Below are 24,951 nucleotides of genomic sequence, written 5' to 3'. Positions count from 1 at the left end.
GGAATATACATGCAAAAGTACGATAGTTATGTACGTATAAAATATGTGGAAGAGCTGGCTATGGTTTCTCGAGTAAGAGAAATCTCTGTTTACCTGTTATTACAACTAAAAGCTCTTTCACCCGTCGATTAAGTATTTCCTCGATGCCACCTTATAATAATTTCAAAGTAAACTCGCGTGCGCTGATTCAGTTCAAAGCCTCTTCAAATCTCATCCTCAGCAGTTACTTATTTCTTGACGAAATTTTTAGCAAAAGTACTTTCAGTACTTTAGTAAGAGCTAACAATTATTCGATAAATTAACGAAGAAGAAATATTTCCGAAATAAAATTTCCATTATAATACCTCTTTCAATTTTTATCGCAAAGGATGGATCCACATATCACAATGAGCGACATACACACACACATACCATTTTAGAACTCTGATAATCCCAATACACCGTATGGAAATACCTCCCGAGATTTATCCGAATCATCAGCTTCCTGTCAAATCTCGTTCGAAGCCTATCGGACGCTTCACCCGTCTCTCCGTCTCTCCTCTCACCTGTCTCTATCTGACATTTCAAGGTCGAGTGCAAGAAGGCACAGCCGAAGGAAGTGATGCTCCCAGCGAATCTGGCCAAGACGCGAGCGGCCAGCAGAGGCGCATACGGTGAGTTGGTGATGGTCGCGACACCCACCCCCGCCACCTACCGCTACGCGCCGTACCCCCTGCCGACGGCGGCCGCCGCCGCTGCACACGCGGCCGCGGCGGCCACCGCTGGACCCCCTCACCACCACTTGCTGGCTCCGATAGTCGCTACCGCTGCTGCACCAAGCGCGGCCGCTACCTACCCATATGCGGCCGGCGCGGCCGCCGCACCTACGGCCGCCGCGGCAGCCACCACTGCGGCGGCGGTCTACGATGTGAAGCGCGCGATCGCGGCCGCGGCCGCGGCCGCCGCTGCGGCCTCTTACCGCCCGCATCCGGTCGCGGCCGCGTCCCGCGCCGCCGCCCTCACCTACTCCATGAGCGATCTGCTCGGCGTGCAGGGCCTCGACATGGGCGCCGTTTACCATCCGATACCTACCATCGGTCTATGACCTACGATACTCACGCCCCTCTCGCGGCCGCAATGAATCGCGCCGCGCGATTTTCCCGGGGGCTCGTATCCTTGGCGCGTCCGACCTGTGTTGTTTCGTTTCATTTCCATCGGTCCGTAATCGTTTCCTTCTCCGCGTTACTTATTCTTCGCAACAAGGTTTTTCTCGGTCTCGTTATAGCAGTGGATAAGTCTAGTAGGGATAAGTTTAACGATCCGCGCGTGTCGAAGAACGATGTAGCGAGTAGCGATTTCAAGATGCAAACACGATAGTCTCCCTAATATTCTTCAGAGATTGTATTTTGATAAACGTGCCAAAAATTAGATTCTTCAGAATGAATCGCATAAATTATACAGTTCGGAGCTCGATAAGTTGACTATATTTTTATAAAAGAAATCAGTATTTTATCGAGTCTATCTAATGTAAGACTCAATTGGCCAACATATTGTTCAAGATTTTGACTTCTTGTTAATTATAGATTCCAATAAAGAACTAGTCTCTCTCCTAGCGTATGAGTTATTTTATTCAACAAAATATTACACTAGATTTTAAACGATATTTTGTACATTCCTCGATTGAGACTGTTTTAGACTTCGTTTTGAAGTAGTCAACGAAGAAAATCGAAAGTATTAATTAATATATGTCGATTAGAGGGGGGGGGTGATCGAACGACCGGATGTGATAGATATCGAAAAGTGCAATATCGTAGATTAGAAAGACAGCTCGTTCTTATTTGCCGGTTTGAGATACATATCGAGGACGCCATACTGTTCGCGGTTTACAATGTTCGGCAAAACTGTGATCGTAGAAACAGAACGCGTAGCAAATTGCAGATATACTCGACGCTAGTAGTAGTTACCTATGTGGCCTCATTTTCTTGTAGCGAAAAATTTAGGCAACGAGACGAACGTATCACACATAAAAAAGACTGGTAGTTATTTCGTAGATAATTAGTAAACGCAGGTAGTAGGACAATAAAAACCAAGTGTTCAAATGTAGAGAAAAAACGGACCGAAATGATCCAATGTTGCTCAATAGTAGATCGCCGTCGCGTTGAACGTATCCTCCTTCGGGGATTGTTTTTCAATTTATATATTTGCAATGTTTAATGAAATTGCATGAATACGCAAAAACAATTTAGTCAACCGTGTAGCAAAAATCTAAAAATTTATTGTTTCTCAAAATAAATGATACTAAATATAAGAAGAAAATTTATGGAATTTTTGATCTTTCGACCTTTAGAAGATAATAATAATATATTCTGACATTTCTGGATGTGGAATGACATTTCTGCACGATCATGATAATATTTTTAATTTGAAACTGATATATAACATATGTTAGAGGCTTATAAAAGATTGAAACTATAATAATGATTTAAGATATTTCATGTATTGTGGTGTTTAATCAAAAAAAAAATATATATATATATAAACTTTGAAAGATTAAATATAATTATAGAAATATATATTTTAATTAATAAGGATATGCAAAATGGACGAAGAGAAGGTAACTGGTATAAGTCATGTCTAATCAAGTTTCGATCATCTGCCAATATCGATAATTAAGTTCTCGGCGTCTTATCACACTTGCCGTTAAAAGCATTTCAATTAAAACGCTATAGAACTTAACGCCGACATCGAGCCTTCAACGAAAGAGAAACGATAGAACAGGAAATCGAAGGACAGGTGAGCTCCTGTCGTGCGACGATTTTCAGGTCACCCCAATGGGAAAACGAAACGACAATTCCCCGATGGAGAGAGATCGTATGTTCGCCCGGTGGCTGTCAATTCGTTGGTAGAACTTAGTTGAAATTTTAGCGACGCGAACAAAGAGCTCTAAACGTAGAAATGGCCGTCTGCGAGGTTACGCGCGACGAGACCGGATGATAATTAAAAGCCGCGATGTGGAATATGCGGGAGAAAAAAAAAAACAGTTTCGCGTTTTTCGTGGCATATTTTCGAGCGTTTTTCAAGTTAAACAAAACAAAAAAAAAACGGCGGGATATTTATCGGGGCAAAAACAATCATTCGCTCAATCGGCGAGCGCGTCGAGGCCGTTGATTATGAATATTTTATCAGAAAACAGAGATATAAAGTAAAAAGGAAAAAAAAAACCACACATTCCCAGGTAGCGGCGCGCCGCGTGTGCCGCCATACACGAGCGATAATTGAAGGAGATCAATTAGCGGCGACGCGCCGACAAAAATTGTCAGCGATCGCGACGAGGGGGCGGTTAGCGCGACGAGAGCTCGCAGCAAATGGTCGGTGGACTTCTCACATTTCTGTCGCGCCTTCCGGAATATTTTTCGTCAAGTGACTTCATGAAATTTCATAATTTCGAAGCAAAAAGGAACTTGAGTGTTCTGAACGATATTAAGATACTCAGAAGAAAAGAAACACAAACTCTCCGCACTATCTATATGTATATACATGCATACAACGTGAATCTATATACATATACGCGTATACATATATAATATAATATTTATATTCTATATACTTTATATGGGATGTCACGAAATTTGCGGTAACGTGTTTTATGGATTGACGTGAGAAATCGAACTCGGTACAAAAATTAAATAATCTGACGAGAGAGACATTCTAGAATATAAATAAGTAATAAGATGAATCTTAAATGAACGATGAAAAAAATTGATTCCGAGTAATATGCGCGAGTGAGATTTTCGGACATCCCGTATAGATATGTACCTAATGATCCATTATAGATTACGCCAGACGATATATAAGTTACATTGTTTTGTATATCTTACCTATTTGGTAATACTATAGCATTTGATATCGATATCGATATATTTTGTGAGAGCCGCATATTACATCTTATAGTTTTTTGTAATAGATCAAACAGATATACATATCTCGAAGCTATATATATATATATATATATATATATATATATATATATATATATACATATATCTATACATATCTAGGTAATTAGGTAAACATTTGTGTTGTTACCAGACCTTAGATATTATTGAAACTCTAGGCGCTCTAGGTTCGATTAGTTAGAGCGAATCAGTTTTGGGCGAATTAATATACTATGTACACGTTCCTACCGTTGAAACTACTAGTGGACTATAGCTTTTGGGAAATCACTATATAATATCGTTAGCTTAGATTATACTTTAGGCACTTCTTCGCGGAGGATCGTGTGCAGGCTCGCTTGCTCGATTATTTACAGAGAATTGCTCAGAAGGAGACTAGAATTTCATCTCTGTTGTAATATTTCCACTCACATTCGCTTTACAAAAGCTTATTCGCGATGAGACTTTTTTTTTTCTTTCTTTCTTTTTTTCGAGAAAAATAGAACATAAAGCGAGAAGCCTCAGCGTCTTCCGCAAAGAACACGCATTTTAACAGCGGCTTCAAGAGAGACCTATTACATTGTACCTACTTATTTAACGAGCTACGTTACATAGTACATTTATATTACGTTACACGTAATATTATATACCTCTCTATATAGGATACATACTAAATATATATTGTACGTATACCTGTCTATACCTATGCCTCAGTCTCCTAGTATTCCTACTCATATATTGTATTAATTGTTACATAGTATTTAACTCTTCTTAAACTATATAGTATCGTTTATCTCGATAATAATGCGTGAGTCGTGTGTGTCCTAGACAATACGTACTTAGCCCGAGAGGCGCAACACTGTCAATTTCGTAAGTAGACCAGACCTTGAAGAGATTCGTTTGAACGAAACGCCCTTTCGTTCCGTTGGCCTTTGTGATGCTTGGCTGGGGCCGGATTTTGGTTTCACGGGATTATAGAATATCCGTCACTCGCATACGCATACGGATTTGTAACGGGGGCGCAGAACGGACTCAAGACGGAATGCACCCCCGATACACGGCCTCGCGAATGTTCTCATCCCTCCCCAAGTGGAACGCATCAAAAGGGGAAACATAAAATTCTAGTAAGAGTTAGCTCAATGAATTCCACGTTGCCGAAGCCCCATCGATCGGCAACTCGATCGTAAACTCGAGCTGAGACAGGCTTTATGCGCTCCTCGGAACTGCGAGAGACTGTTAATGTTAATGTCGTACGTAAACGTCTGCTCTACGTGAGATCGATATGTTGCATCTGAGAAAGTACACAGGATGTATGATTACGTAGATGCCGTATAGAAAGCATGCGCGTAATTCGCGCAAGAATATTTTACGTAGTATCGTCGAGATCTATTCACGTATGTTTCGATGAAGTGATAAAGATATATATAATATATATATATATATATACAATATATATATTATGTTCCAACGATCCCATTGAAATAAATGCGAGATAGTACTCGATGTATACATGCAAATTTTATTGTAGCTCGGAAGAATTTAGAAAGCCATTAAGACACAGAGAAAAAAAAAAAAAAGAGAGAGAGCAAAACGATAGTAAAATGCCATTGAGCGCGCTTGACGTAATGAAAACCAGCCCGGTAGAGAGACTTTAGGTACGGAATTATTAATACTATTAATATATATATATCAGTGTATATTTTAATGGCTAGAATAAACGCTCTTATACTTTTTTCATCTGCGTATATTGTGAGAGCAACGTCGATATGGACAACTAGCATAGTGAGTCAGTAGTGTAGTATTGTGGTCGGTGTTTTTTTTTCTTTTTTTTTCTTTTTTTTTCAATATTGTATCGTCAATATATAAATGTGGTAGTGGTGTCGGTAATATGCCACGCACGTGCCGTAGAAACAGAAATATGAACGTTCTATCAAAATTATTCCGCAAACAATTTGTCAGTGTTTGCGGCGCAACAATCGAATGGTGTGGCATACTACCGATCCTTAGTCGATATCTAATAAGCTATATAGACAGCCTAGCAAATATTACTTAACGGTAAATAATTAACCAATGTACACCTTTGGAGGCTACAATAACCATAGTTTATAGGAGGGTTTATTTTGTCGTAGATTGGAGACACCTCGGCCGCGCGTAGTTACTAGTACCTTGTCACACAGTTTAGTCGATGCGCTATATAGTCGATGCCGATATACATATATACATAGTGAGAATCTTAGTTGTGTGGTCTTTTGGATTAGTATCGAATTATGAAATTTCATGAATGCCTTGATCTCTCTATCATTCTCTTTCTTACTCTTTCTCTACATCTTTCTTCCCCCCCCCCTCTCTCTTTTTCTCTCTCTCTCTCTCTTTCCGTTTCTCACTCTCACACACATTTTCTTATTCTCTGATTAAAACCTAGAAAGCTTCTAATCCTGTTTCTTCTCTTCTTTTCTTTTTACGTTCTCTTTATCGTTTGAACCTAGCCATCCGTTACACTTAAATCGTTGATCCCGAGGAATTTCTGCAACGCTTTGCTTCATATATTTAACTTATCTCCATGTACATATTCTTAAATGTCTATTGCCTATCTTTCGCCTGCTCGAGGAAAGATATTGGTCCTGTGGTATATAATTTTAACGGAATTGACACGTGAAATGACACTTGATGTTCCGACGTTAGAGTCACTTCTAAAGCTCTCAAGCGATCAATATCTTTCTTTCGTACGTAGTTGCAGAAATTTTGATGGAGATTTGAAATCGTTGCACTAACGGACACGCAATATGAATGAGGGGAAAAGAATTGAAAAAAAAAAAGAGTGAAAAGGGAGAAAAGAAAAAAAGAGAAAAAAAATGTGTTGTACTCGCAACAACACATTTGATTTATCTTGAATCTACATTTTAATCGAATCTATTTTTCCTTATAGATTTTATGTGGTCTCTGGGAGCATTACCCGATGGTGAGTATGAAGTATATATACTGTATATATAAGCTTACATTTAAAAAAGACTTGATACTTACTGATGGCTGCTATTATTATAACTCACGGATGAAATAATAGCGATATCATATGACTTTGATAACCTTGATATTGTACATTATTACTTATTTCATTGCTTTAATATGTATTTTATCTGTAAGATATATTTCAATTGACTGATATAATTATATATAAATGTTAGAATTTATCAGATTAGCTGTTAACTTTATTAGCTTCTATATTAATGGAAACTTAATTTGATTATTAATTAGCATAAGTTTCATCGCATCTTTTATATATTTTTTAAACCATTTATTATAAAAACAATGATAGTTGAATATGGCATTGTATATTTTTTTTATTATTGATTTGTGATTTATGTGAAATGAGATAAAAATATTTTTATATATTCTCATGTTTTTTAAAATTATTTTTGATTAATTTTATAAATATTTCTCTTAAACTTCTCAAAATATAGATTCAACAATAATGTATTTTAAAAAATTTATAAAATTAATAACTGAGAGCGTATATATGAAAAAGATGAAAAATAAAATAAAATTATATAGCGGAATTTGAAGATAAAATTCTGATGATGTTTTTGCATATTACAAAAATCCAAACGTGTAATTGTAATAAATAGTGCGACTAAAAATGCGAAAGAATTAAAGGACGCTCTTGGCGTTTAACGGCATTGCCATTGAAAAGCGCGAACCATCATACGGATATGAGAGAAAGAGGAATATAATGGAAAAATCTTTATTACATTTGCAGGTTTCCCAGCGGCAGCATACGCGGCATACGCGGCGGGCCGCGGCTATTCTGGGTACCCTAGTTTCGGATTACCCTACCCGACAGGTAACCATCTTAGTCTTAACCATCTTAACCACCACAATGCGGCCCACATCGCGCCCCTGAACTTGAACTTGAACCTCATACAGGCGCAGCCCGCGCCCCACCATAATCCGCCCACCCCGACACCGCTCTTTTACCATCCTAATCTGGACCTCTACAACGCCATGCCTCTGTGAACTGACTCGCCCAACTAACGGTACCGACCCGAGCTGTGTGCGCGCACTCTAACCCATCGCTACACGCTAATTGACTATGCTGTCGCTTCGTCCATCCGGATCCCATCGCGATGAGAGAGCGTGTCGCGGCGCGATTAATATGCCGGGCGGGAGATAGGCGGCTCCGTGTTATCGTGGAGACTCGTGCGATTCGAGAGCGTGGCAGAACCACGCGATGCACGCGTGGAAACTGTACGCGAGACAAAGAAAGTGGTCCTTCGCGTCGGGAGCTGCCAACAGGACGACAGCCCGGAACGCTAGTATGTTCCGCTGAATGCGCAATTTCTCTCTTCTTATGGAAAGGGACGATAAAATTCTTTAAAACGCGGGGAGAGGATTCCTCTTTAAAACAGAGAGACAGCTACGATTTCACAAAGTTTCACGCCACTCTCGACAGCGCGAAAGTCGGGATAGGACAGGCGAAAAGGGAACGCGAAAAATGCTACGTCGTGAGAAACTTTGTCCGGTGTTACAAGATATTCGGGGATAAATTATTAATGTCGAGCGGTGGCGTCTTGCCGACACGACTGCTACCTCCGGCTGCGATATCGGCCTCGCTTCTCTATGAAAAAGTTTGTACAAGTTTATTGGAGTGCTTATTCGATACTTGTCACGCGCGCGATGTTGGTTTCGCATATTCTCTTACAAGACGAGCATACCGTTGGGGGGCAGCGGTCAGCGATGAAAATCGTACAAATCGATAAAACTTAATATATCAAGGTTTCCCCGCCGCGTTAATCTAAGAACACTAAAGAAAGACTTGTTACTTCGATTAACGATAAACATTTTAATCTACATTTATTTGCGCGCATTAATTAGCTAAATGGATTTCGTACGACTATCACTTTATTTTATTTTTCTACTATATTTTTAAATGACATTAAAAAAAAAGAAAACAATGCATTTCATAGAATATGAGTAATCTATTCTCTTTCTCGTTTTGCGATAGACAATAAATCAGCGGGTGTTTGCGAAAAAGTGGTGGCGTTACTCGTGCATCTGGAATTTATTGAGCTGTTATAGCCGCGGTGTACTATTGACTCTCTCTCTCTCTCTCTCTCTCTCTTGTGTTGAGGCTATAATTTTTAAAGAATTTGAAATCTCAAAAAATTGCACGTATTGTATAAATACGTGAATGGAAAAGCAGAGAATATAAGCAGAGAAAGAAATGCGCGCGAATATATTACGAGAAAGTGTAAAATTGCTCGCGATTCAAAGGATTTTATTCAATTTATTGATATATTATCGTTTGTGAAAATATTTCGGTAAGCCACTCTATGTGAAATCAATCATTCCTTCCAATAACGAATGCATCGCAATCTCAATAAAAGCAAATATCCAATCAATGTTCGAATCAATGTTTACATCGGCGAATACCACTAAATATTGAAATAGCCGATAAAAGTTATTAGAAAATACTTTTGCTTTTAAAGTATTTATTAGCCAAAACTGTATAGCGCGTGGTAAAACCAATATATATTTGACGGATACGCAACGATATATTGTATTTTGTAAATACGATGATATTGAGTTCGTGCTGCTCAAAGCTGTTTGGCTTGGTTAACGGATTGTTAAATCGATCGCAATATCAAATGTGCGGCAGGAGCACAGTAAAATGTCATTGTTGATATCTGGCAGGGATAACGAGTACATATCGATTGACAATGATACGCGAGGGAACCGCATCGCGGTCCACTCTGACGCACGCATTCATACAGCTATTGACATATATGCGCGTATGGCTACGGCGATTAATAGGGTATCCAAGGAAAATGAGCACGTCCATCTTTCAATATCGATCTATTGAAATCAGAGTGGGCGATAGAGCTCGCTGGCGAACCTTTCCAAGTCGAGCCTTCTTCATGCTGCATTCGCAAAATGGAAATCGCAGATGCGTTGCACTTGGATAAGTTCAAAAGGAGAATGCATTTATCTTCTGCTACACATTATCGACATAGTGAAATGTTTATATATTTTATGGAAATAATAAATTATTAGCTTGTGTTCTCTCGAATTATCAAACTTTGTATCTGTTTATGTAAATATTTTGTTTTGTTCCGCATTTTTCTAATTGTTCTCTCTCTCTTTCTCTCTTCTTTTTAATGATCATTTAATTATCATTAAAGGCTTTACTATTTTATTATGACTTTGTAAATTTTTATTTTAATATAACGAAATTGAATAAAAATTTCTGAAATAATAACAAATATAAATATCTCTCATTAGAAGAAAGATACATTTTCTTCGAAGTTATCCAAGTGCATTGTATCCGTGAATTTCATTTTGAGAAATTTAAAATGAGGAACGAGTCATTCTTCAGTCATCTTTTTAAAAATTGCAATAAATATATACAAAAGAATTATTTTTCACAATTGCAGTTTTGTCGAAAAGATTCTAAATTGATTTATATTTGATTAAAAGATATACAATTATTATCATTGCTCTCGTTTTAAAATTTTTGACAAATAAATATAAACAATTTTTGATTTATTTTAGTTCTTCAATTGCGAATCGTTGCGCAGATTTTATATAAAACCACGATGCGCTCTCCAAAGGCTTTCCTTTTTTATCCTTCTTAACGCCTGCCAGGGCGTTATACACGCTATAGCTCTCGTGTCTTATGCTTGCTTGTCTCTATCACTTCCCGTCTGGTAAACGTACGCACGTTTTGTTCCGCGTGTTCCGCGAAAGGCGATTGCGATCCAAGTTACGCGCTCCCTCCCTATAATTCTACCCCTCGTACGCGGTTTACCGCTCCTCTGTGTCAAGCATGTAAAGCGGCAATAACGCGTCACGTCGTTAGTCCTTGGACAAACTGCGACCGGTGCCTCGTCACGATGGAGATTAATTAGCGCGGGAGATAGTATCGCTCGTAACGATATCGCGTCATAATCGCGGAGAACGCTTCGAGAACGAGAGCGAGGCGCACGAAACGCGAAATTCCTCTTGTCGAGGAATCGGGACCTACGCAACCAAGTACAACGACTCTTAGAACAGTACACGCGGGAATGGGAAGGGAACTCATAAATAATGTATAATGTTTTTCGGACATTGACCCATCCCTCAAAAAGCCTGTTCTCCTCCGCCCTCCGTCATGGCCTTTCTCGAATCGATCCTCGCTCTCCTTCAGGATTGCGCTCAATGCTTTCAGAATCGTTTCCAATCCCCTTCGGCAACCGCTACTTAAAGTATTTGAATAACTTTTCGGAAACTCTTTTTCCTTCCGCGCGGGGCCACCTTTCCAATCTCTTCGTCCATATCTTTGATCCTCCCGTTCCGACTTGTCTTATTGCGTACAGTTCACGAGGCATGGTGGTAGAAGGAAAAGTGGGTATCATCCGCGATGATTGATCGCTATAGAGGATCCTCGTCATCCCACCTCCCCTCCCCCCGTCTGTCTCCCTCAATGTATTCCCAATGTCCGAGAAACATTCGTCTGTTAAGCCACCCTCTACGTAAACACGGGGGAAACGGGGCGATCTTTCAGGAACGAATCCGACACGGGGTTGGAAAAATATTTCTGAGTAGGGGGCGGCGTATGTATGTATATTCGGGAATATATTCGCTTCGCGGGAGAGCTTCTTTCGGGAAAGTCCTCTCCTACTCGAATCGTTCCCGAACTGCGAATATTCCGAGAGCAGGCAAAATGGCAGTCGTGATTTAACGATCGTTCCTAGATATTCACCTTCGCGTCACGAAACGAAAGCGCGCCGAGGGACGCGAACTGAATTCGAGAACCGGCCTCGTGCTTCATACATTGATAAATATTCTCTAAGAAACTTGTAAAAAAATATATGGAAGGGCGCGCGCAAAAAGTTATTTTCACGAAAGTCGTCGCAAGTCACGCATTTCCACCGATGGATAATTGATTTGTATTATGTCATTAGAAACTTTATATTTCAATTTTGATGATTAAATGTCTCGCTATGAGAAACTCATTTTAATCGAAAAATAATACTCCGTTATCTATCCGAATGTGCTTTGAATACTTTACACTTCGTCATAATTTCCTATCTGTTTTAAAAGGAGTATGCATATAATCTTGAGATATATACGAATGGATGATAACGTGTTCGATATAGGCGATATTGAATCATATTATTATGATTATCAAGTTTCAAATAATACGAAAATTACAAACAGATTTGATTCTCTCAATTGTGTCGTGTTTTGAATCATATTCTAAAATGGATGAGATATTTACGTAGTGCGTCAGCGCGACATTATGCAACAAATTCGTTCTAGTTACGCTGACAAGTTTTCCGAGAGCAAAGTAGTTTTCGTCGGTAGTTTATTTGTTAAATATTATTAACACGAGATTGGCGTGTCTCGATTACGGAACTACACTACCGTTCACAAGTTCATTGATTAAAGAAGATAATGTTTACATGAAACATTATCAATGAGCATTAAAACTAATTAATTTTATTTCTATATAAGTTCGAGAATATATAACGTGGAAGAAAATCAACCTCTCTCTCTTACACAAATAAATTTCACATAATTGCGAACTATTATTACTATTTCTATCTCAATGCGATAAATAATTTCATTTCATTAAACATTATATATATGATATCTCGCAATGAAAAATTTGAATAAACGCGATAAACGAGAGGCATCGCTTTCGCAGTTTGTCCGATGATAGATTAAACATCGATCGGGTTAAAAATTCGATTCAATTTTTTATCCTTGCGTGGCTCTTCGTAGTATTCAAAGTAATCAAAGTTATATTTTTCGCGACGTATTTGATCATCAAACTGATGAAAACGGAACGAAAGGGATAATAGCGGCGCATCGCGAGAAATACAATAATAATTTAAAGAAAATTAGTAGAGAAGAAAGATTAGAGGCATAGAGGGTCGATAGTTTTAGATGCTTTGGGATTACCATCTCCTTCCCCCTCGCTGCACGGCGAAGATACAGAATCATTATCGAGTAGTGAGTACGGGAAATGACGGAGATCGCGTTAAAAGATTGATATTAGAAAGGAGTAAAACTTGATCCTCGTATGATGCGAGAAGAATCGAAAAAGAGAGAAGGAGACGATGGGGAGCAATTTCTCCCAGCGAACGTACTCGACCTGTCGTTCTCGCGCTAAAATAACTTGCCGGTCGGTTAGATTCTCTCGGTTCGGTCGCGAGACGGATGGTAAAAGGCCGAATCTTTTTTAAGCCTTGTGACCCGTTTCTCTCTCTCTCTCTCTCTCTCTCTCTCTCTCTCTCTCTCTCTCTCTCTCTTTTTTTTTTTTTTTTTACGAGAAAATAACGAGCTGCAACGTCTTCATATTTTTCCCGGGATAACGCCGCTTGAGTAGACAACGTAACGACGACGGCAACGACAACGACGACGATTTCCTCTTAGAATGCAAACGCGATATAACGAGCTTTTCTCCTCTCCCTTGCACGAAGAAGGACCGTCCTGGACGCCTCATTGAACATCAGTCGATTTTTCAGAGGAACTCGAAAGGATACCTCTCCTTTTCTTTTTGTCGGCTTAAACCCCTCGTCTGCGTGCACGGACTTTGCGAGAATCTGGAGCTCTCCTCTTCCTTCCTTCCTCCTCCTCCTCCTCCTCTTTCTCCACATCGCTCTTTCTCGCGTAACGAATCTATCATACGAGGATCAATTTTCTTGTACAAGAACCGATTTGAGTTCATACGACTCTGTCCGGTTGAATTATATATAGCAGAATATATATATATCGGAGAGCGGAAAGAGGACAATCTCGTAAAGGATAAAACTGGCGCGTGTGCTGTTAACGAGAATATTTGTTATCCATTTATTGTCCGATTGACGTCGATATGTTATCAATGCGATTGTTCTTTCAGATTCTTTTTTTTTTCCCCTTTCTTTCTTTCAACACATCGGATTGTGCGAACAACGGGCGCCATTTGTAGAGTATGAGATACGGTCGATAAACGAGAATGAATAGGGACTTAAAACTCATTATTGTCAATTAAAATCATCCAAATTTTTACTCCAATACGCGTTTATGCGGATACAATGAAAGATTAGAGTTTTGTTGTTGTAGATAATACATGATTTTACGTATTAATGACGTTTTTCGTTGATAACATTTTATGATAATAATCGCTTTAAATGCTATATGTTAAGCAATCATATTTTGCTATCCATCAACATTATCTTTTAATCAGACGAAAATCAGGATATTCTTTTTACAAAATAAAGATAATAAAATTTCTAAAAAAAGAGAGTAATAATATCAAAACTAATACCGTCAGGCACAAAAATGTCCGTGTTGTAAAGTACTTACAGTGTATCTCTCATATTATGTTGTTCTCCGTATTAAGGTGTACGCTCTGTAGTATTGTTTCAATCTTCGCACATTCCTCTCAAGTCAAACGTTGAAAGCGCTAAATGAATAAAATTTCAGGCCTTCTTTGCGTGTACATACAATTCCAATGTTCGATATGATGGCGCGCCGATAAATCATTATAAGTAAACAAATATTGTTAGCGCAAGATCATTTGTGGGGATTGTGTCACATATCGGAAGGCCTAAGTTTTATTTAGTCAGTTGTCAATTTTTGATTGAGAAAAATTTGTGCGCCAAGATTGAAACGAATATCGCGCTACGAAGAATATAAATATCACGAGAGGTATCTACATTGTGAGTACTTTATAAAATCCAACATTTTTTTTTTTTTTAAAAAGCGTGTTTCTATATCTCTAAAAGATATACTACATTAAATTATCTCGTGTAATATTTTGATTCCGATGAATACTGGCCGGTATATCTAAACAGTAATTTATAAAACTACAGTATTAATTCAGTTTCGCTGCAACTGTAGCTTATATCATTTTCAACGCCCTTACAATTCACATCGCGCGTCGCGTTATTCATTATTTATTGTCCTATAGTATATCTCGCAACGCGCGTAACTTCAGATAGCAATATCGCGAGTGCCAGGACAATCGATCGCGCTCCTCCGAAAACATTCCTCTAAATATTTCTATTCGTATTCGATTCGATTAGAGAGAGGAGAGAATGAAAAAGAGAGATAAGAGAGACGAGAGTAACACCCCGTTTTACACGCTCGCGATTCGCGTACATACGCGCGAATCGAAACTCAGTCCTTTCAGAGCCGGGGATGGGGAGGGGGAGGGGGGAGGGGGGAGGGGGGAGGTGGCCGGGCAGCTGCGGCGAAGGGTGGTTGAAAGCGTGGGTGAACGGGGGTGGTAGCGGAGGAGCGCGCACCGTCGTATTTCACAGTCATTACCGTAACGTGTTACCGTGTGCGCTCGTTGCGCCACGCAATAAATCGTCGGTTACCGTTACCATACTAGTGGATGGAAGGGGGAAGTGTAAAGGGTAAGGGATGATGAACACGGGGATAAGGGGGTTATTGTGGCGCTTCAAACCTGCCGCTCGCAACAATCGCGATCTCCTTTCGATCCTTTGCGCTTAAATCTTTTCTCCTTTTTCCATTCTCTTTGAAACGCAAGGTAATTTCACACTTAAATTCCGAATAATTATTTATCGAGCATTAGAATAACTTTTTTATCACAGATACAGATAATCATTTTTTTTTTTAACTTATATTTAATTATATACGGCTTATCAATAATTGTCCCATTTAATTTGAATATTCTTACATAAATTAACGTGTAAATTAATAAATTTCCTTTTATCTACAATTGTTTTAATATAACAAAGGCTCAAAATAATTATCTCTCCGTTTAAAATTTAAAGGCTAATGATGAAATAAACTCGCACGAACTCGCACGCGTTTTGATTAAAATAGTTTCTTTTTTCATGCAACGATTATAGAGGAAATATTATTTTATAATTTCATTCGTATGTTTACTCTTTTAAAATTATTTAGAATATTTATAATTTTAAATATACAGAGACATTTATTATATATATATATATATATATATATATATATATATATGTATTATGTGTTAAAAAAAAAAGTATATTTATGCACTATTTTTTTAAAAATAAATGTCACATATGAAATGTAAGTATTTTATTTAGAATTACCAAATCTCTCTATATGATCTCTTTCTCTCTTTCTCTCTCTCTCTCTCTCTCTCAATGACCTGCCTTCATCAACTGCCAATCTTTTTTATTTTATGCTCGATACCTTATCCTTATGTTATATGTCTAAGAACATCGCAATGGGCAATTGCGTGATTGCTTAAGTACTTACATAATATTAATTCCGCGACAATCTCTATTCGCGTTACTTTGTAGAGCGCATCGTTACGTTTCATCGTGTAACCGTGACAATTTTTTTTTTTTTTTTTTTTTTTTGTACTCCTGGCCTTTGTTTCGTTCCATCGACGGGCAATGCGCATAACTCTCGTACTCTTTCCGCCTTCACCCTTTCGTCGTTTCGGTCTTTGTTCAACGCGAACAGTCGACTCGCTTCCATTGGCGAATTCAAGCCGCGAGTAGATACCGCCGGAAATAAAACCTGGCGAACGGGAGGGAGTAAAAGGGTGGTGAATGATTTGAATTTCAATTATTCTTGCGAGCGAGATACTACAGTTTCTTCGCGGATGCGCGCCGATTGATTTGGTTTGTTCCTAAATCTTGACGAGTACGACGAAAAAGTAATCGCAGACCCGATGCGACGATTACAGTTTGCAACAGCTGACAAAGGATAATGAGAAGAAAGTAGACGTGTATCGTATTTAAATGCGAATCTACGTAGTGTGCGTTTATTACGCGCAAATATCTTCGCACCTACGAAATATTCTCCGATATACAATCGTGTTGTCATCTACTTCCTTTCTGATATTTTCTGTTGGCATATTACAAATATATTCGATAAACGCTAATCATAAAAAAAAAAAAACTAACTGGATAAAACGACGAGAGAGGACACTGTATTGTGAATACAGTAACGACATAAATAATATTATATTTTAATCTTCTTATCGTTATTTATTCCAATGCAGTTTGCAGAATGCATAAATTTTGAATATTGCGAACGCAAGAACCTTACACGAAAATAATATATTGCTAAATGTGGTCGGAATGATTCTATGGAACGCAGAATTAATGCGCCGAGTCTTTTCGACCGCGCGATATCGGGCGCGAATTGACATTCGCGCGTCGACGAGAGATATATTTTCTATGGATCGTATATCTCTCGCTGTATTATTTATATATATATATATATATATATATAAATATATACACATAAACCGTTGTACATATCGTTCCGCGAGGCAAGGCTAAGGTAATACGTTATAATTTAAGGAAAACCTCAACTCTCTGCGCTAAGAATCCCAAATATCCGAAGCTTATATTATATAACGGCGTGCCGTTTGGGGAAATTTACGATATCGCCGTCATGCGAGAGACACATGCAGTATATATACGGCGGCACCTGCTCGCGTCCGGGAACACCAAATGCAAACTCGCCCTCCTCGCAACGAGTTTGTGTACGTACACACGCGCACAAAGCGCTCGAGAAATTTCGCTCCGGAAATGCACTTCGGTCACGAAAGTCTACGTTAATCCGAGAGGTAGCTTGAAGAAAGCGTCAGAACCGATGTAAGATTCTGAATTTTTGAAAGAGTATCCGTGCTTCACTAGGAACAAAGGATCCAACTTTTCAGAGATAAACGCATTGAACGAAGAAATATATTAGAAATTAAAGTAGCAAAATATCGTTAATGCTCTCCCATCAATCGTTAAACTCTATACGCACTATGCAATTATTCTATATCCCATGTACATAAATATATATTTTTCTCTCTTGCAAAAACACATATTTACGAACGTTTTGTAAAAGCGAACTTTATTATTTCTTATAGAACACATCAAATCGTAGACATAAATTCATGTTTAAAATAATGACGTCGAGAAACTGGCATTTTTATTATATTATTATCTCCGGTTAGTTTTGTATATTTTTGGAAACAAGACATTCCTTCCCTCCAACACCCCGCATATAAACAATAACTCTTTGTTATTCTCTAATTCTTTTCTTTCTTTTTTCCTCAAGAAATACGCGTTTTACAAATAAATTTATTCCATTCCATATTTCAATGCTATCGGCAACATCTTGTAAATACGCGCAATTGTACAGTCATTTATTCACATTGCATATTATGTATACATGAAATAAATAAAAAAAAACAACAATATAAATAAATATAAATATATATGTATACAATGCGCGGAGAGATAAATATATACAGAGAACGGGTGGTGTAAATTAATGTTGCTCATATTTGTTGAAATACGAATTGTCTTGTGAATTATTAATGAAATATCATTCATTTCTACGATATATAATGATCATTCCCCGGTGATAAATATGGAATCGCTACGATTAATATAATACGCGGCGCTATTCGTCGGGTCAATCTTTATTATTTGTTATTAGAACCAGTGGATCTCGCAGCATTTGTAAATGCATTTGCAACATTTTTATAGACACGATCCTAAATTTGGCTCGATAAATATTGCGTAATTGCTATAATAAACAAAGAGCTTGCACCCTGAAAATTTTAAATGCATAATTCCAATTTCAATATAAATTTTTCTCCGATATCGTTTTAAATGATTCAACGCGAGTTAATGACAAATTTATAATCCGAGATATTTAACCAACATTTTCGAGCGCAAATGCATTCCGATTTTTACAACCAGTTGATAAAATTGAACATTATTCTAATATTTGTGTGAAATAAAATGAAAAATTTGCCCGCTACCATATCCGTTTTTCGTATTGAAATAGAAAAATTACTGTGTAAAATAATATTTACGCGACCTAACACATTTTCCATGTGTTTTAGAAAAATCCTTGAAATTAATATTTAATTTAATTTTCTTCGATTATTTATTGCTATATGTTGAAAGTACTTTGAACTATCTCATAATGAATAATTATTGTTAAAATTACATATGATAATTTTGTCACTTGGAATAATCCTTCGCTGTTGACGCGAACTGCAGTTTTGTCATCTTATATACGTCACGTTAGAGTGAGAGCGCAGTTATCATCGAATGGTTAATCCGAGACTGTGTCTGTGTGATATTGTGCGCAACGAACGAATATTTTTATTACCGATAACCGATTCGAAAGCCGATTCTGAATTTTGCCATTGAAATAGTCTGTTCTCACGTGAATCGCTTGACCGGAAATTAAAAAATGTTCACAGACGCATGGCTGGCAAACTCTGTGGTCCTTCGTCAAGCAAAGCGTCGCCTGCCTCTACCCCCATTCCATTAGGTACTGCCAAACACAAGATTTTAAAACGAAAAAAGAACACAGCACACACACACACACACACACACACACATACACGCGCACGCACGCACATACGCATCGCATATCGATATACACGAATACCTTCGACAGAAATATCTCGCGCGAAAAAGTGCTCGCCCTCCTGCAAAAGCATTTCACTCTCAAGCAAACAGGAATGAAGGAATGGCAAGGAAAGAAACGGGTAAACGCGTAAATGCCGAGGCAAGAGGAAAGAGAGAGAAAAAAATAGGGCATGCGAGAAAATAAAAAAAAAAATATGGAAGTCAAGCGATAAGATTTAATGGTTCTTCGATAGAAATCGAGTGCAATCCACCTTCTCTCTCTCTCTCTCTCTCTCTCTCTCTCTCTCTCTCTCTCTCTCTCTTTCCGTTCCTCCACTTTGTCCTCTTCTTCTCGTTCGCGTAGAAATAGACAGATTCCTTCGTCATTAATTTGAAAAGCGCCAGAGAATGAAGATAAATTCATCCGAATCTATGTGATGCTCAATGGCAAGGCTACTTGTATCGCGAAGTCAAACGATTATTGTAAAATTCATTTTCTGTGAAATGTATCAGTGCGCAAAGTTATGCTGTGCAGATGGATGCATTGTTGAATTGAGGAAATATAACGAATATAAATATGAAATATTGAAATAACGATAAATTAATTTTAATATTTTACATGCTTGTTACAACAATCGATTATAACTATTATATGTAAAAATTCAAGTTTTCATTAAACCGTTTCAAAAACGGGATTAATATTTGTCATAAATGTCAGATTGTCGAAATTATCGCGAGGTAGCCTTGTCATCAACAACTGTCGCCTTCCGTGAAAACGTAGATATGATTAGACACAAAGGTGATGCCGAGATAATTCTTACCCCTTCGTCACAGTGCGTGTGTAGGGGGAGGGGATGTAGCAGCTATATTAAACTTACACAAAACACGCGATAATAATAAATTGATGATATCCGAGATAGATGTCTTAATGCGAAGTCTTAACGAGCCATGATAAGAACGCAAGTCAGATTATGGCTATACGTAGAAAATTAATTAAATTATTAAAGACCATCGGTCTGTCTTACCCCGTGCTTCCTTAGAATGCCCCTCCTCCAAACCCCTTTCCGTATTCCTATCCTTCGCCGGTCCACATCATTCTTTTCCATTTACATTAAACTTAACGCGTTTCTCTCACGTAGATGTTGATCTCACGTAGCGATTCAAGATGTAGCCACGTTCTATGTAATCTCTAAGCTATACACTTTAATCGAAAACACTTAGCGGTAGGACATATATACGTAGATATAACGATATAGACGTTTCCGAGTGCTTCGATTACGGCGCCTTGTCGAAGCGACGCGCGTCAAAGTTATACCTCAATATTTGACGATAATCCCGAAATTCGCCGTCAACGATTATAATCAATATTATCGAACGAAAGATTGTACGTGTGATTCGTAACAATGCAGAGTTGCAAAAGTTACAATAATCTAGTCTAAAGTCGAATTGCATAGAAATTAGATTGTGTAGTAGTACCAAAGAAAATGGAATAACAACATATATTTCACTCTAGTCTAAAAACATATTATCTCTCTTTCCAAATAATAATTCCGGAGTATTTTAATACGCGCAGTAATATCCTGCCACTAGCGAATATAGTTTTTATCAGCAGTTTTCTTACCAAATCTTGCAAACGATCTTTCTTTAGCTAAAATGTAACGACGTGAATGCCGGCAGAGGAAAGGGACGAGGACATTTATCATGAATTTTTCTATTCCAAAATTAAATATCTTGGCAGCAGGAAATTAAATTTTTACCAAGAGATAGCTTATCGTGACATAAATTATTAAGGCAATGAGATAAAGAAAAAGAATCGGTTGAAATAAATTGGAAGAAAGTAAATTTCAAATAAATGATTTGCACGTTCTAACACCATAGTCAGCATACCATATATATTTGTCGACTATAAAGTTATTATGGGAGGATTAAAATGCATCGTTCAAGCGCGTCGCGAACAAGGTGCCGTTGTCGCGGTGCGTGACTATTAAGCAGAAAAAAAGTTACATACTGCTAAATGTAGAATAAGGCATAAGTCGAGTTAGGCGAAAGTGAAACGTCAGAAAAAAAAAAAGAGTACCGACCCTCGTAGGAGAGATTAGCATCGAAATAAGCCGCACAAGGACCGTTGGCCATTTTGTGCTTCTTGTTATTATTACACGTTAAACTCATTCCAGGCCTTTCCGAAGTTTCGCATTTCCGTCCCTCGATAAAGCGTCAGGAAACCCCGGAAGCAAGGACGATGCGACACGAAACGCAATTAAATAGATTTAATATACATGTAATACGACAGTAACGGTCATATAATCGGGGATTTACCGGGGAAAATCTCAGTATATTAATTATACTCTCTCATTACACGTTGCATTTTTTTTAACACTTTTATTTAATTAAAGTAATATTTTAAACTGCACGCGCTTGCATACGGAAGGTAAGAGAGATTAATTTTAAGGATATTAAAGATATATTTAAAAAGAAGTAGAGCGGAATACAATGCACCCGCGAAAATCGCAGTGACGCGGTGCTTTCATATCCCTGCACATTGCACGTATACGTTTACCTTCCTACGTAATGAAGATTAAGATTAATTAATTATAGCCCGGATTTATTAACGGTAAATAGAGGAGACGCGAGTATGCGTTAATGTCGTCGTGCTAATTCCTTCGCCTTGCTTTCTCGGTTTCACCCTTCCCACCCCTTGCTGGCCCGCATCCCTCTGGCATTATTCCACCCGTACCGCAACGTATTATACGTTACGAGAGCTGTGATCGAGTTTGGATTCCGTTGTGTGTTTTCGAGTTTGTCGTTAATGAAGATCCTACGAACCCAACCGTGTGGATCGCAGGGCGAGAAAATGAAAAAAAAAAAAAAAGAAAGAAATAAGACGTGTGTACGAAATATATGTTACGATAAGTCTCGCGCGCATAGAAGAGAGACAGAAAGGCGACGAGCGAATTGTCCGTCCTCGTCCCCCTAAGGCGGCGTTATGGAGATTCATGAAGAGAGCAGCCAGATTTTTACGCTCGTTCCCGCGAATTGTCTCGCTGAAACTAACGGCCGATAACATAAATTGTTAAAGGTTTGCATTCACGTTCTAGTTTAGTGCCGCGTTTATAGGCATAAATGTAGCTGTCTAATTTTCTAATTAATTTTGCTTCCTATAAAAATTGCATCCAACATTATCATGAACTGGAGCTTGAACAGCTATATTTAATGTTGAACATACCGGTGTATGTTGATGACTTATAAAGTTTGCATTTAATGTTATTCTGAGAATTGCGTGCGAAAATTAAATAGTCCTTCATTGTGTTTGTCTAATTTTTGAGATTTGTGCTTAATATGCAGGTAATATGCGTTACCTGCAGTTAATATTTAGCGCTAAATGCGCGATATGAATGCAAGCTTGAGAGTTTGCTAGCGGGACAATTGAGTGGCAGAAATGAGCCAAACCCAAGAGGAGACACGTATGTCCTGAGCTTATACATTTGTTAACGACAGGATGCTTAAATAATATTATTGATACTTTTATGCGCGGCTGTAGTTCGCTCGCGTTAAACGTCCTATCTGGAAACAAAATCTCGCGATATAAATATATTCTTTTGTTCACTCGACAAATTTCACTTGATCCGCTAATACCGTGATACAGTATTCAATATATTCTTGCGTAAAGATAAAAATAAAACCGTCAAATCGTTTTCTTTCCATTTTCCCAGAACGGCGCGGTTAACGTTATCGAGCTATGGTCCGATTGTTGCTATTCGTAAGATTGTTGTTAAATCACTATGATCGCGCGTGGATAAAAGTAATACTTTGGCCCGATCCCGAGAATGACTCTCGCAATGCCATTTGCGCTCGCAGAGATGATCTGATGATGCTGAACCGCATGCCACGCAAGATTACTTGAAGAACATCGCTATGAATAAAGTATTATGAAATTAAAAAGCAATTGGACAACGTTCAAAAAATATAAGCAAATATACCGTCCAAGATAATACAACGTTTGTGAGAGCAATATATGGCGCAGTTTTCAAGCCGATTGACTCGCGGGTTATGCTTGGGATTGAATTAAAACGTCAATTAGGGATTAGGAATAAAAATGGGAGAGATTTAATATCGATTTCGAAGTGAACAGAAATTTCTCTAATATGTTTGTTAATCTCTAAGTACCATGGTGAAAAATTATGACACATACCAATATTTAATATATAACAAATTCTGTAACGTACTTTTTCCATTAAATTATCGAGAATCAATTCATAAATAACTTCATTTTTCAATATAAAAGAAAAATAATTTCAGATATATTAACGTAGCAAAACGAAGGAATAATCATCTGATGAAACAAATAAATTGTTTAAAGTCGCATACAGTCCCATCATGGTACTTATAGATCCGATGATGCCTTGGCGATACAATGATCATCTTTAATATCGCACACTTAGAATATTTATGTTTCTTAAATTCAAGAATGTTTTTTTAAATTAAAGTTATCGTATAAATGAGATTTTTATTTTAAATGAGACTTGCTGAGAGAATCTCTTCAAGTTTTCTTGCACGCGAAATCGTCTTATTCGACAATCGCCACTCTTTCTTAATGCGTAAGATTTCGTACGGTTTAGAATCATGCTTCCGACGTTGCTCCTTTCCTCGGCTTGCGCTACTATACGCGCCTTAAGAATAACACACTCGTGAAAGTAATTAATTTATCAGGCGATCGATGAGGGCTCGGACGATTTATTAAGCTACCAACGATAAGACGCGTAAAAAGGCGACGAAGAGACAACACAACGAAAGTTTTGTAAATGTCTCATGGGTACTCGGTAACGTAACACTTAATGCCCGTCAAAGATCGCTCTGGAACTGAATGACGGAGTAGTGAGTTCGCTCACTCATGCACGCGCGTATACTTATTAACGCCGCCATATAACGATTCTCTAAAGCTCTATTATTATAATGATTAAGGATTATAAATAATAAATGTCTGTAACAAATAAAAAGTACCACGCAATGAACGAAGAAGTAGATAAACTTTCTCGATACTGTATGCTGGAAGAAAGGATAGAAGGAGAGAGAGAGACGAAGTAAACCAACTTCCCTTTTATCGAGGCTTGAGAGAATATTCTGTTTACCTTTCTTGCAGCACGACATAGTGATGTAACATGTTTGAGTATCTGCTATGAGCTAGGTGTCACCTCATACGATCAGTACAATTTGATCAGCCGTTTTATAAAGAACAATTGATAGAGAAAGCATACGTTCTTTTTTTATAACATTTAAAAATTTTTAAATTTTGACAATCATATATTATTATTATTTGTATATACTATACATTGAAATCATACTAAATACTATAGATTAGATTCATGTTTGAAACGATATACCGACACTAACACATATACTTTTGAACACAATTTGAAATTAAAAGTTTAAATTATGTATATATTTTATTATTTGAACTTTTAATTTAATTGTGAACTTGTAATTATAAAGAGACTTAATTTATCTATGGAAACCGCGTGCCTTAGCCAGTAGGGAATTACAGATATTGCAATTTTATTAACACGTAGGCGAAATAAAGACGAAGTAGTAAACGATTGTTTATCTAGTAATGCGATATGTATGGAATGCACGGTGCTGAATTAAGTATGTCGTTTTTATATTTGTAATTAGTTCGGAAATTTAAAAATTTG

The 24,951-nt window shown here is 37.8% G+C and overlaps 1 protein-coding gene across 4 annotated transcripts in view; it reads left to right on the top strand.

The window, feature by feature from the left end:
* The window catches only part of Rbp6 (RNA-binding protein 6), a 420,916-nt gene that overhangs the window by 375,788 nt on the left and 20,177 nt on the right, over positions 1 to 24,951 (top strand). For all 4 annotated transcript variants that reach the window (XM_070314118.1, XM_070314115.1, XM_070314116.1 and 1 more), the window contains 3 exons: positions 569 to 653; positions 6,838 to 6,870; positions 7,666 to 7,749. In XM_070314118.1, the coding sequence (XP_070170219.1) occupies positions 569 to 653; positions 6,838 to 6,870; positions 7,666 to 7,749 (202 nt within the window). The remainder of the gene's footprint in view (positions 1 to 568; positions 654 to 6,837; positions 6,871 to 7,665; positions 7,750 to 24,951) is intronic.

The sequence above is a fragment of the Polyergus mexicanus genome, unplaced genomic scaffold, assembly GCF_030449975.1.
Source record: "Polyergus mexicanus isolate NDT 795.1 unplaced genomic scaffold, iyPolMexi1.0 SCAF_26, whole genome shotgun sequence".
Taxonomy (NCBI): Eukaryota; Metazoa; Arthropoda; class Insecta; order Hymenoptera; family Formicidae; genus Polyergus; species Polyergus mexicanus.
This window is presented reverse-complemented; position numbering and strand designations above follow the sequence as displayed.